This window comes from Borostomias antarcticus (assembly GCF_949987555.1).
Source record: "Borostomias antarcticus genome assembly, chromosome: 3".
Lineage (NCBI taxonomy): Eukaryota > Metazoa > Chordata > Actinopteri > Stomiiformes > Stomiidae > Borostomias > Borostomias antarcticus.
The window spans coordinates 3,876,648-3,891,740 of NC_140236.1; the positions used below are offsets into that span (position 1 = coordinate 3,876,648).

General features: G+C 44.3%; 1 protein-coding gene across 1 annotated transcript in view; it reads right to left on the reverse strand.

Annotated features, from left to right (window-relative positions):
* Window positions 1-223: 223 nt before the first annotated feature.
* The window catches only part of ano11 (anoctamin 11), a gene marked incomplete at both ends in the record, with an annotated part of 32,014 nt that continues 17,144 nt past the window's right edge, over window positions 224-15,093 (reverse strand). Inside the window, one exon of the mRNA XM_084461928.1 lies at window positions 224-229. Within this exon, the coding sequence (XP_084318054.1) occupies window positions 224-229 (6 nt within the window). The remainder of the gene's footprint in view (window positions 230-15,093) is intronic.

Genomic DNA, 15,093 nt, shown 5'->3' on the forward strand with positions numbered 1-15,093 from the left:
CGCACACACACACACACACACACACACATGCATGGGCACACACACACGCACATATACGCACACGCACACACACGCACACACACATACAGTACATGCACGCGCACACGTACGCACACGCACACATACACGCACACGCACACATACGCACATGCACACGCACACACACTGGAGCATACACAAACAGTTCCCTGTTCCCTGTTCTAGACAAAGGCAGTCTGTATCCCTATGACTGGGGGAGGCACCGAGAGCAAAGGACACCTGAGAGGTTGTGGGAGCTGTTAATACTGCTTACACACAAATAGCAATTGAAGGCTGCTTACCTCTCATATTAATACATTGCATATTAAAGCTACTAGCAATGTTGTGTGGGCCGAATTAACTTTAATACTTTGAATGACTGTATCATACACTCAGTTACAGTAGGCATACTTGTGTACATGTTGATAAACGTACAGGTACTGTACAAATAAGATAACCCTCCCTCCCTATAAGATGGTTTTCTCAAGGGCTCGGTGTAACAACCAATATTTCAATGTTCAACTTCTCACCATTTCAATTAGATTTTTATTATTATCTTGTATTTACCTCCGCCCCAGCGAAAGCGCAGGGCGAGAGGTAATGTTTTCGTGGCGTATGTTTGTCCGTGCATACGTATGTACGTCCGTTAGCAGGAAGGATTACACAAAAACTACCAGGCCGATTTTCATGAAACTCTGTGGAGTGAGGTAGCATGGGCCAACTTAGAACCCATTCAATTTTGGAGCAGATCCAAATAATGGGGCCGGTACACGAGCCGTTTGTTTGTTTGTTTGTTTGTTAGCAGGATTAGGCAAAAACTACCAGATCGATTTTCACGTAACTCGGTGGACGGGTGTAGCATGGGCCAACTTAGAACCCATTCAAGTGGATCCCAATCACAGGATGGGTCCACAACCCGCCCAAACATGGCCGGCCATTCACCTCCATTCATTTGTTGAGAAATTCCCTCCATTCTTTGTCAGTGGGGGGAATTGAAACGGCCATATATCAACACGGGAAGGTCACAGAGACACAGGGTTTAAACTTGCATAAAGCTCTTGATGTAATGAATGCAGCAACACCAAACATGTCCTGCTAACACACACATGCGCACACAGAGCCACCAAATACATTCATGGGCAGAGGCCTGTGCTCTCCGACCACCATTTCTAGTTTATTTATTGTTGTTGCTTCAAGGCTGAGCGGCCAGAACCCAAAAATGTTACTGTATTTATACTTGCATGATGGATTTAATAAAGTATCTTGAATCAACATTAAGTTGCCCAGTTACAGGCATTTGAGTTTGTGTGTATTCCACACCCTGATAACGATTATCACATTACGTTACATTTTCAATTCAAAGGGTTTATAATTTGCCTTGTCACAAGGTGTTATTTGTGAGTGTTATGGACTTTGCTCTAAGCGTTTCTCCCTGTAATTTCCATAGGCCTCTGTTAGACAGAATGTCTACACAGGTAGTTAATGAATAGCACTCTGGCATCTCTTTTACGGCTTACTGTATGATTAAAGAAGAATATTCCCCATTTTAATGTGTGGCTTAATCCCTTAATCGACCACTGTATATTCATTTGAACAAGAGCATACATTCAGTGCTGATTTAGCACTATGAAAAGCCTCACAATTACAATCAGACATGTAAAGTTTCTTGGCTGTGTCATGGTGCAGTAATAGACATTGATGTAATGGCAGATTGGCAGTAATGTTTAGAGCTACAGGGTGAATTGCTGTATGCTTGATTCTTTTTCCGTTTGGATGGATTCAGGGCGGATGTTTAATGTTAATGTATGGCTTGAATATCACCTGAGGGGGTCCAAACATTTTTCAAGCAACATCACAAAAAAATGGATTAAGAAGATTGATGTATAACCTCTGTCCCTTGCACTAAATCACTACCAAAGTGAACTAATAAAGATACACTCAACACAGAACACAGCTTCCAGTCCTGCAAACCTCAACCTCCTCGACTGCTACTGTACCAAATAGAAATCAAATCCTGCATAAACCTTTCACACATGTATGGGAAATTATAACGGTGGGGAAAAAAGGAATTATTTTTCCAACATTTTACAACGCCGGCTGATAACCCCCCCCCCCCCCCCCCCCGCCCCCCCTCCTCCCCCTCTGTCAACATTCTGTCTCTGTCTTAGTCTGTCTGAAGACTGGTGTGTGTGTGTGTGTGTGTGTGTGTGTGTGTATGTGTGTGTGTGCGTGTGTGCGTTTGTGTCTGTGTGTCTATGTGTCTGTGTGTGTGTGTGTGTCTGTCTGTGTGTCTGTGTGTCTATGTGTCTGTGTGTGTCTGTCTGTGTGTCTATGTGTGTGTGTGTGTGTGTGTGTGTGTGTGTGTCTGTCTGTCTGTGTGTGTGTCTGTGTGTCTATGTGTCTGTGTGTGTGTGTGTCTGTCTGTGTGTCTGTGTGTGTGTGTGTGTGTGTGTGTGTGTGTGCGTGTGTGTCTGTATATCTATGTGTCAGTGTGTGTGTGTGTGTGTGTGTGTGTGTGTGTGTCTGTCTGTGTGTGTGTGTGTGTGTGTGTGTGTGTGTGTGTGTGTGTGTGTGTGTGTGTGTGTGTGTGTGTGTGTGTGTGTGTGAGTGTGTGTGTGTGTGTGTGTGTATGTGTGTGTGTGTGTGTGTGTGAGGAGAGAGTGGAGTGGTGTGGCGGTGGTCTGGCGGTGTGGTGTGAGCAGATGCAGTGTGTGTGTGAGGAAGCAGTGAAGCTCAGTCACATCAGAGCACTAATTGCACTGCGAGAGATTCTAGAAGCTTCTGCTGTTTCCCGTCAGATGCGCCGCGTTACATCAGCGAGACCAGTGGGCGGAGTCTTTATACTAGGGGATCCTCTGCCCAAGACTTTCTTCAAACTTTCCTAACTATGTAAGGAGAACGATTCAGGATCTGAGGTTTCAAGGATCAGGGTTATATACTTACTGTACATGATATTGCCGTGAAATACATAAAATACCATGTGAGATGAGATTATATGAAGTATAGATTAGGGCTGCACAATTAATCGTGAATTAATCGAAATCGCGATTATGACCTCCGCGATTAACTAATCGCAAAAGGCCGCAATTAATGTGATTAATAATTTTGCTTTGTGCTAGGACTACACGGATGAATCACAGGCGCTTATGCTGTCTGACCAATCACATGCGTTCCTGCTCAGTGGTTACGAAAAAGATGATGCCGCTCAAGCCCAGCAGGTCATATGCAAACTGTGCAGAGCTAAAGCTATTACTTTGAAATATTAATCACAATTATGAATCGCAATTACCATTTTGAAGCAAATAATCGCAATTATTATCTTTTGTCATAATCGTGCAGCCCTAGTATAGATGTATGATGTATGTACAGTACTGTATGATGTCTAATATATTATATGGGAACACATCTCCATTAGTAAGCAGCATAGCGGGTGCATTTTCCATTTATTAATTCCATAAGAACTCAAACACATCTGACTCACGCTAAATTGAATAGCCTCTTATAATGGATGTCAGAGATCAATAGTTGGATTTTGTCTGCACCATGGCTGACTGAATGAGTCAGTGCTCTCTTGTATCAAATCAAATCAAACTTTATTTGTATAGCGCATTTCATACACAGAGGCAACACAATGCGCTTCACAGAGAGCAAAGAGGGGATGGGCATAGGTCCTACCCCGACATTTTCCAGAGGGAAGCGAAAAACCAGTTCAACCAAGGACCCACTAGCCCCTGTCCTGCTCAGCGTTCAACACAGGTGAGCTCTTCAGCTTCCCAGGGGCACGGGAGGGGGAAACCCCCCGATGTTTACACACCCTGTGGATCCTAATCCTGTTTTTAAGCCCGGAGCAGCTAGCCATGTCCTATGAAGACACCATGAAGACACATACTGACAACCTGGATTAGACTCACACAAAGGACTGACACCTGGTAGACCCGGGGTGGACGCGTATTTGTATGTAGGGGGGCGTGAGGCCAGCTGTCTGATTGAAAGTGAGAAGACGTAAGAAAAGCCCCCGATGACCTTGTCAACCCTCCGGCTCCTTGCTCAGGACTACAACTAATGGAAATAGGCGGCGCAAACAACAATGTCGCCTTTAAATGCCTACAAAAATGGAGACCATCTCACATGTAAACACTAAGTCCTGTCCAATTTGTCTCCCCCCCTCCGCCATCGTCCCCATCCTCACAGAGTCCCGGGACTTCTTGTCTTTAACACAATAACACCAGCGTACAAGGCTATCGTCGGAGTTCGGCTCAGATTCTTTCAGCTTTGTTGTTGTGTACCTGCACTCGAACCGTCAATCGAAGATCTTTGATTTAGACCTGATTATCTGCCACAATGCATTCTGGGTGACCTACATAAAAGTAATTTTGGGATTCATCCACTTCCTGTTTTTGCCCTCTCTCTGCCCCCGCCGTCTCTGTTTGCTCCCTCCTCCTCCTCCTCCTCCACCTCCTCCTCCTCCTCCTCCTCCTCTCCACGTTTTAACCAAGCCAACATTTTCCTGTCAATCCCCCTCTTTTATTATCTGGACAGGTATGGACAAGTCATCTCCAGGATTGCTTTTTTTTTGTGAAACGTGATCGGGTAGGGAACACGCCTTGAAGCTGACCATGCAGTATGTCTCTCAGGAAAATGTTTGCTTTTGCCTATAGGTGAATCGAAAAACGATTAAAAACTAAACCGTGACTAAATGCCAACAGTTCAAAGAATAAAGAGTTGTGTAGATTTCTCTGAAGTTGGCGTGTAAACTGCACTTCAACCTTTCCAGTGATGTTCCGGGACGTTTGAAAGAGGCCATGCAGCCGCATGAATTAACTAAAGAACTGTAACTGACTTTTTTAAATAATTTCACCGAGGAGGGAACATCATTCTGATTGAAATCGGCTATTTTACACGAGTGAGTGTGTGAACCTTTCACCATATCATAATAGATGGCTTGGCTACCTCCTAGTTGGGGGAAGGCCTGAGGGTAGGAGTCTTAGACAGGTGTGCACGCCACTCAGCCAGGGAAGCGTCTCGCACATGCATCCCCAGGGCCAGGCTTCTTCAGCGGCCTTTTAACAATAACAACCATTTATGGGACGTATACTCTCCCACACACACAAGAACATGTGTTGTGTGCTCTCTGGACGTTTCCACCTTTTTCAAAATATCTCCAAACGTGAGGTAACCACAACAAACCTGACTGGCTGTTTTATGCTCATGAGGGGTCAAAGGTCTCAGTGTATTCACCACCTCCACATTTAAAGTTTGAAGTATCAACACACGGGGTCAAACCAGCCAAAAAATAAATGTTTTAACTTTTCAATGATGAATACCCAAAAGGTCATACAGTACAACCTTGAGGCATATCTATTTTTTGTTTTTAACAGCGAGAGTCAACAAGTTCACGTCCAACTTCACTCCCCCCCCTGCCCCCAAAAAACACTCTCTGACACACTGAGACACTCTTCCACATTCCCTGAATTACAAGGCTTCTGTCGTTCCTCTGGAATTGCTCAGGAAGGAGTGGTAAGAGACAAAGAGACTGGACTTTCCATGTCCGAGAGCAAAGACTGCTATTAGAGACTATTTAGGCCTCAGCCATTTAGGCCATGGGCCGAAAGAGCCTGAGAAAGTGATTAACTCTGTGTCAAATATCAAAGTCAAAGTCAAAGTCAACTTTATTTATATAGCACTGCTCATACAAACAAATGTAGCACACAGTGCTTTACAGCATGAATACAGAATAAAACACAACACACATCATACATGGTAAAAGAGAATTGAAAGTAAGAGAATAGAAAAAAAGTGAAAGATTAAAAGTATGTAAAAAATCTAATGAATATAATATAACATGTAGGTAAAACTACACGATGAAAGCAAGATTTAAAAGGTAAGTCTTAAGATCTCGCTTAAAAGTTCCCACAGTTTCAGCCATCCTCCTTAGATATTCTGTCAGGTTATTCCAGAGGCTGTGGGCGTAAAAACTGAAGGCTGCCTCCCCATGTCTCTTGGTCCTGGGATGGCTCCAGGAACCATTAAACGTTCAGTGCCAGTGGATCTCAGGGACCTACTCATGCCTGATACGTATTCAGGTGCATGACTATGGAGTGCTTTATAAACGAATAAAATCATCTTAAAATCTATTCTATATCAGTTTCCATTTATTTAACAGATGTATTGTTTCCTAACCGCCCTAAACCGCAGCATACCCATTACCTCAATGGTCCTCAACAGCCAATATAATTACCGTGACTATCCATTTAGACCTAGACTTAACACGACTTACCATTATGGCAACTGCCCAGCCCTAATCTGTAACAACATTACTACTATAGTACAACCAGTCAGAACAGGTGCTGCTTCAAAGGCTTAGTCACAACTCTGAGGGGCAGACATCCACCTTTAGAAAAAGACAAAGCCACACTGTACCCTCTCAAAATAAGGGCTCCATCACCAAACGTCTAGTTCATAATAAAGGTAGATCAGTGGTAGAGCATTTTGCAGCAGATCGATACGCCCCTAAAAAGCTTTGATGGAGCATCCACCTTTAGAGGAGATGAACCCAAGTGACCTTCTCAAGAACAGTTGAAGCCTACAGATGAATAACCATATACTCAAACCATATAATAAAATAATTCCTACAGTCACATTTACAGGTGTGTTACAGGTGTGTTAATTGGTCTGTTTTGTAATCTCAGTGTCTTCTGACTTTTACTTTAGAAGGGGTTGGTGCATATCTTACAGTACATACATTGTGTACTGTACTTGCAAGTGATGTATATCATTCGCACAAAATATTATTAGGATGGCCTGTACATCTGTTACTGATCAAGCTCTCCCCAAAAACAAAATGGACATATGGTTATTCATCTATAGGCCTCAATTTATGATCAATTTACTTTATCTTCAGCCAATTCATGGGAGGGGTAGCCCTATAGCTTAATAGTAGAACATTTGACAGCAGATCAAGACGTCTCAGGCTCAAATCCTGGTGCCTCCTCAAAAGCTTTGTAGCTCAGAGTAGTTCATCCTTTAGAAAAGATGAAGCCAAATACAGCAGCTCTTGAACTCTGTGGATTTAGAAAGAAGACGGGCTCCTGAGTGGAAAGGACTATTACTGAGACACCAAGCATAGTTTTTTTTATGTAATGCTAAATGTACTTGGCAATGGGAAAAATGAATTGCGCCGAGTGCCCGATTGCGCCAAGCGAACAATGACATGGACACCACATGACTACCTTTTATGGCATATAAAATATGATTATTTCTGCTATGTTATGTTTGCTCTAACAATTATTCAATCCGTTTTGCACTCACTTTTGCTTTTTCTTCAGTTACAGGTACAGTATGACTTTACGTTTGCTGTGTCACAAAAAAGTTTGCACTCTCAGAATTATATTATTATATTATACAACCACACTTTATATCCTCTCAGTCTCAGTCTCATCACATTGCATTAGGCTATTTATTATACATTCAGTTCATTATTGGCTCATTCGTTCATAATTAAAGGCCCTACGAGGAGTTTCGGGAAGCGGAAGTGTTTTCCGCCCAAAAAGACTACATTTCCCATGAGCCTCCCCGCACACTGTCGTAAACCTTAGCTACCTGAGCCAGGTGTTTTGAAGACGGAATGATGGCCACCAACGAGGTAATTACATAGGTCTTACTAGTAACGTTACTTTTGACAATATATAATGGTCATATTTAAATTATTCTTCGTCTTGTCTGCGGCGTAGGCTACTGTAGTAAATCGTTTCGTCATTCCAAGGAAGTTCTGGACGACCCAACCACGAAATAATAATCTAAAAATAAACTACATACAAGAAACGACATTTGTCGAAAATGGACACACAAAGAAGTGTGGGTAATGTAGATTCACCCACATTAAAATGAGACTGTTTCGTAACCAAAAATAAACTCCTCGGGGTACCTTTAATTTAAATAATTTCACAAATGATATCATTTGAGATATCAAATGATATCATTTCAATGGGTTTGTAATGTACTGTAACGCTAACCGGGTTGGTTTGAGTTCAGTTCAACAAGCGAATATTGTAAATCTGGACAGTGCAAAACAAACTGTCAACAGAAATAGTCAAGCATGTCATGTTGTGATCTGGTTTTCAGAGCGAAACCCCAGACACAGTGTGTGTGTGTGTGTGTGTGTGTGTGTGTGTGTGTGTGTGTGTGTGTGTGTGCGTGCGTGTGTGTGCGTGTGTGTATGTGTCTGCATGTGTGTGTGTGTATGTGTGTGTGTGTGTGTGTGTGTGTGAGCTAAGCATGCAGGTAGGATTTGCTTGTGAGGTCAGATGGGGGAGGAGGTGCCAGGAAAGGAACATGGAGAAGGGTGTGGCATGGCGTCTCACTTCACTGCAGTGCACACACACGCACACACACGCACGCACACACACGCACACACACACACACACACACACACACACACACACACACACACACACAGTCTGAGCTGAGTGACAGGTGATGGAGCAGGTGCTACAGACTCCAGCATGGTTGTTTGGGGGGGGGGGGGGGTTGCACTGTGTTAAATTGAGTTATAAATCTGATAAAAAATCTTCAGGGTGGCATGAACTTAAATCCAGTCCCTTACCCAATAAGGCCTGGTATACAGAAATGGGCTTTCAGCCAAAAAGAAGATCAAAGTAATTTTTCTCTGATAGGAATATTGTGCCATTTCATAGTCTTCCCACTATATTTCAATATAATTATGAAAATACTGTACATGTTTTTTGACAGAGACACTTGTTCAACATCAACTTACAGTAAATTGCTTCCGCATAGTATTATCCAGCCAAAATTGTACTGACAACTTGCATGCACTGTACCCGATCAGTGCTGGACTAGCGCTGGTTTGGAAAGCACTTATGCAGACTAGATACGTCTCTTGATGTTACCAGCTGTATTGTTGTCTGTGAGGTCTGGGTCAGACAAGTTATGGGTCCTCCGTCAGACAACAAACCACGTGATATCACAGACTGTGGGTCTGGATCTGCTCTAAAGAGATGATCTGATCCATGCCCTCAGTAGTCTTCTAGACTACATACACGTACCATCAGTATGCTATAATTGAATGCTTTTTCAGCCACAACAAAAGGGTTTGGACTTGTTCTGTGACAGTATATGACTTCAATCTATAATAAATTAGTTCCATTGACTCTTTATTATTCATATTGAAACAAACAAATATACACACCTAGACACACAGACAGGCAGACAGAGACAGACAGACAGACAGACAGACAGACACACACACACACACACACACACACACACACACACACACACACACTCTACTTTGATGACAGCACCCTCGGTCATTGGCTAGACAGACAAAATAGGCATGCATCACAATAGCTCACGCTTCCACTTGGAACCATTTCTAATGAATTATCTATGAGTCACAAACTTAGAGGTCTTTTGGGATTTGTCCTACTTCAAACTTTCGTCGGGAGAGCAGCGAGCTTAAGAGCAAGTAATGGCTTCTCAAGCACTGAACAGTTATATTGCCTAGCTGTTGAATGCCATCACATTGCATCATTTGTTTGTTCCTCATAGGGGTGCGTAAACAGCTTAGGGTCGATTGCAGGTCCCGTGAGAGAGCGGGTTAAATGGACAAACAGGACCAAAAAAAACACTTCCCTGCACAAACACCAGCTCTGAGAAACACACACACACACGCACACACTCCTCAGTTTACAGCCTAGGGTCACCAAAATCAACTGAGAAGAGAAAGTCGTTATAGTTCAACTGTCCCCTCTGAAGAGTGCGAGCAGCACGGCACCAACTTTCAGCCATGTACAGTTTTCTTCTTCTTTTTTTTTTCCAACTCATCTCTCAGCATATTCCAGACATGCAGTTACCTGTCGAGCTGTACAGAAAACCACTTCTCCCACACTGTAGCCAGACAGTAGACTGAAGTCTATCATGACTTGCAATGGCTCACTTTCAGTGCTGATGAATTGAAATCCATCATCAATTCAAACAAGAAATCTGTGATGGAATACATTATCATGTAATTTGATGATCGAACATTATTCGACTGGCACTGTTTATGTACAGTAGCAACAGTAGGCCTAAATGCCGTATATTCATGTTTTTGTCTACAGTACATCACTCCAATTTGATGTGTTAGAATGAAACCCACAATGAAAACATTAAATATTACGACTCAGTTTAGAGACAACATCAAACTGACGGTAGGTTATTGTTATTTACTAAAACAGCTGCTCACCAACATTCTGCCACCTGACAACAGAATTACTTTTCAAAATCGAGAACACAGCACTGATGCACTCACATAGCCCAACAACAAGACATCACTCCTGTCCTCCCCAGGGTGACAACAACAACAGGTCTACAAACAGGTCTACACACAGGTCTTCATTGATCTAGAAGGGGTAAGGTACCGATGTGGATGAGGAATCACAGACAGACGGTAGAGAGACCTGTACCTCATGTATCAGAAGCTTCTGGGCTGGACGGGTGCCAGCGGCAGTGAGCAAATCAAGACCATCCTAGCGTGATAGCAGAGCCACTGTATCCATGACTGCCTTGTGTTCCTCCCGGCTTCTCTCGTCTCTCCCCTCTGTTTTTTACTCCACTCGTCCGCGGACAGGGCGGCGGGGCAAGAAAACGGTTCCCCCGGGAGAGGCTCCACGACTCCTCCGTTTGATCCCTCTTTTCTTCTCCTCGGTGCAAAAGCGAGGAGAAAGCAGTGCTGTGCTGGCTACTTACAATGCAGATCCCTCCTCGGGCTTCTGCTCCCCACTCCTCGGTCTCTCTCTCTCTCTCTCTCTCCCTCCCTCCTTCGCTCTCCTCTCTCTCTCTCTATTTCTCTCTCTCTCTCCTTCTCCACCCCTCCGACTCTCTCTGCCACTTTTGAGGAAGTTCACTCTTCCATTCCCCTCTCCCTCCTCCCACTCCCCCTTTTTTTTTCTCTCCGTCTAATAGTTATTTAGTGTTTCATTTCAACACCTGCTCATGGGGAGAGAGAGAGAGAGAGAGAGAGAGAGAGAGGAGGGAGGGAGAGAGAGAGAGAGAGAGAGAGAGGGAGGGAGAGAGAGAGAGAGAGAGGGAGAGAGAGAGAGAGAGAGAGGGAGGGGGAGAGAGAGAGAGAGGGCAGAGAGAGAGAGAGGGAGAGAGAGAGGGAGAGAGAGAGAGAGGGAGAGCGAGAGAGGGAGAGAGAGAGGGAGGGAGGGAGAGGGAGATAGAGAGAGAGAGAGAGAGAGGGAGAGAGAGGGAGAGAGAGGGAGAGAGAGAGGCAGAGAAGAGAGCCCTACCAGCCGTCTTAGGAGAAAAGTCTTCCCTTGAGTTGTTGAGAGTGTGTGTGCACGTGCGCGCACCAGTTAAATTCTGAGTGTGTCAACAAAATGCACCACTATACCAGCAGGGAGTTAAATACTGGCTGAGTATGTGAGTGTGTGTGTGTGTGTGTGTGTGTGTGTGTGTGTGTGTGTGTTAACAAAATGCACCACTATACCAGCAGGGAGTTAGATACTGGCTGAGTATGTGAGTCTGTGTGTGTGTGTGTGTGTGTGTGTGTGTGTTGTGTGTGTGTGTGAGGGGGGGGTGGGTGCGGGGGGTTGTATGTGTGTGTATGCGTGTCTTTTCTTGAGTGCATGTATGCATAGTGCATGTGAAAGGCTGCACTTACAGTAAGTTTGAAGAAAGAAAGTAGTCGCACGCTCAAACTCCATCTCCCTTACTCTCTCCCTCTCTCTCTCTCCCTCTCTCTCTCTCTCTCTGGGTCTTATCTCTTTCTCTCAGCACCATCATTTTATCACCCCTAATGACTGTTTAATCAGAGCTGGAAACCTCAGGCCAGCCTCTAAGCAGTGGTGAGAGGAAGGGTTTAGGGTTACGTTGTCCTTGGCTGTCTTTAGCTGAACACTTATCAAACCAAACAAAAACAGGCATCTAAGACCTAAAAGGCCAGATAGTTTCCAAATCTAACAGTTCATTTTTCATTTTTTAAGTCGTGTCAAATCTATATACAATACAATTAAGGCCAGTATTTTTTTATAATTATCTTGGTGATAAGTTGATAAGTTGATCAGCGCATCAATCAACACGCCGATTCATAATGATAGTGTCATTAAGTTGTAGTGTTGTGGCCCTTCTCTCGCTCTGCTTCATTCTGGGTTTGCCTTGAATTTGGGGGCCTGTTTCAAACGCCCCCCCCCACCCCCCCAATCCCCAAAGATTTGGCTTATCAAAATCCAACTAAAACAATGTGATTATCAACAAATCATTTCTGTATTGTATGTGAACATGGCTCTATTGGTCATGCTAGAGATGGCCCCCTAGTGGTGTGGGGCCCACATAATTTGAAACATATAAATCATAGCAAACTCCCACCCCTGGGTATTAGGACAGTCAGTGTGAGAGGGGGCCCGCTGTCCACGTTGCATACTTCTGCTACCTGACAAGTACTAACTCACTCTTCCTGCAGGCTGTATGGCTGAGGAACGCACAACAATCAAAGCAATCAAAAGATTAACTCTGTGCGAAAGAGAGAGAGAGAGAGAGGGAGAGGGAGGGATAGGGGAGAGAAGAGGGGAGAGCGAGATGGGGGTGAAGGAGAGAAGGGAAAGGGAGGGAGAAGGGACAGCGACGTGAGAAAGAGGAAGAGAGGGAGGGAAGGAGGGAGGGAGGGAAGGAGGGAGGGAGGAGGGAGGGGAGGGAGAGACTGCCAGAGAGTCGCCCAGGGCCACAGGAATATTTTCTGAACTGTGGAGGTGGAGGGGAGAGGAGAGAAATCATTAAAGAACACCTGTCCTCTCCCTGTCTCTGACTAATAAATCAATATAGTACCACCTCACCCTTAGAAGACTTAGAGAACAGAGATCCAGTGTGGAGGTACAGTATCTTATTACTGTATGTACTGTAACTTATATCAGACTCACATATCGTCCCTGAGTGTACGGGTACTGGATTTTAAATCTTCTGCCACCCCTGTTAAAGAGGAAGAGGCCCTTTGGCACATTCCTCAAACCAAGTTTATTTCCAAAAATGTGAAATGCAAAACAGCTCATATACAAGGATTCATGTCACATATAAGGACTTCAGTCTTGTAATGTCGTTCTCTTACGCCAATAACATTTCCAATATGTTTGATCTCCATACAAATATAGAGTAATATTGTAGAAAAGCCAGACATTTTTCACATTCGTAAACATCCAGGTATACTCTAAGGGCGCTTTCACACCTAAAGGTCTAGACCAAGGTCCGAACCAGAATTCCGTTTGGCGCTTTCACATTTGTTATGTTTTATTGATTAGTTCCATAACTTTCGCTTTCACACCAGCGGACCAAAGGATTTCTGGTGGCAGACCTACATGATGTCATCATCGCTTGCATGGGGGTGTGTCTACCTATACTTGACACTGATTGTCACTTCCTATAATTGATCCGAAAGTGCGAACCTTTGATTTCACATTAGGCAGCAACGAACCTTGGTTCGAGCCGAGACCACCTCTTGAGGTCGGACCAAAGACCGAGTCTTGGACCCGCTCACCGTCGGTGGTCCAGGAAGTTTCACACCTGTCAATTTGGTTCGGATCAAACTGGACTGAGTTTGAACTAAGTCTGAACGTCCGGACTAAACAACGCAGGTGTGAAAGGGTCCTAAGTGTATTCTAGGTCAAACACATTTCAACACAGTGAAAAACATCACAATTGTCATCTATTGTAATTGTACTGTACTTGAATGGTAGACGTTACCAGTTTTACAGTAAAGAAGACAAACTCACTCTAGCATGTTCGGTTCAAGCATGCTCCTCGGGGGGCGGGGAGCCCATAGAATGTTCCGGCAATTCTTTCAGCCCGACACTAATACACCTGAATCAGCTAATGGTCACACTTTACAATAAGGGTCACGAAAACATTAGTGAACTGTTAACTAATGCTTATTTAGGGTTAGGTTAGGTTACTAATGTTAATTAATACTTTAATTAAGGTTAGCGTTAGGTGAGTTAACCTTAGTTAACATAAATAACATTAGTAAATGGTTAATAGAGACATTAGTTAACTGTTACTTAATGCTTAATAATGCATTAACTAATGCTTATTAATGTGCCCTTATTGTAAAGTGTTACCCAGCCAATCAAAAGTTAATCATGCGTGTGCTCAAACAGGTGTGACCGTACCGGTGCTGAAATGAGTCTTCTCACACGGTGGTTCTTCAGAACCGGGACTATAGAACTCTGCCTCATCACACAGGCAGACGGGCAGCCGACACACGGGCAAATCCAACCATAATATTCCAACATGCGAAGGAATCTTTTATCTCTCCTTCTGCCGCCCCCCCCCCCCCATCCCCCCATCCTCCTCCTCCTCTCTTCTCCTCCTCCCGGTGCCCTCGCTTGCTTCCGCGCTGCGGTCCTAACTCATGTTTCCAAAGGACGCGTCGCTTGCTTCAGGGCACGGTACGGTTCAGTTCAGACAGGGGACGAATGGGGAAGAGGAGAAGACATTGTTGTGAGTTTTGGTGGTGTCATAAGAACAGAGCAACATGTGGTTTAAGCACAGGCACACTATGTAACTGTTATGGCTACTATCGTACCAGAACACATCACTTCTACTGTATTTCACAAGACCGTCAAATAATAATGAGTACATCAACGGTTGTGCTAAAAATGATAGGGGTGGAATCAAATATGTGTGGGCAATCGCTATGGACGCCTATTAATGATATCCTCCTCGTACCGGTAGAACACAAGTACTCACCACATCCTGGATACTGGCTACATGAAACACACCACAATGAGGAATGGGTCAGAACACGAGGACACACACACACACGTCACCGCTCACGCCAGCGCTGATGTCACAATAACGGAACCGGCGCGTCCTCACGCTCATGGAGGGTGCAGAGAGAAAGACCCGCGGTGGCGCCGCAGCTGAGAAACTAGGCGCTCGGTCACCTTTGACCCCCCACATACACAGTTCTATGGTCACGGTCTGGATGAAGATTTACATTCATATCATTTAAACGTCTGATATTGGTTTATGGAGACATTAATAACTGCGTGGGGATGAAGTCGATCTGTACGTCGCCTGGGG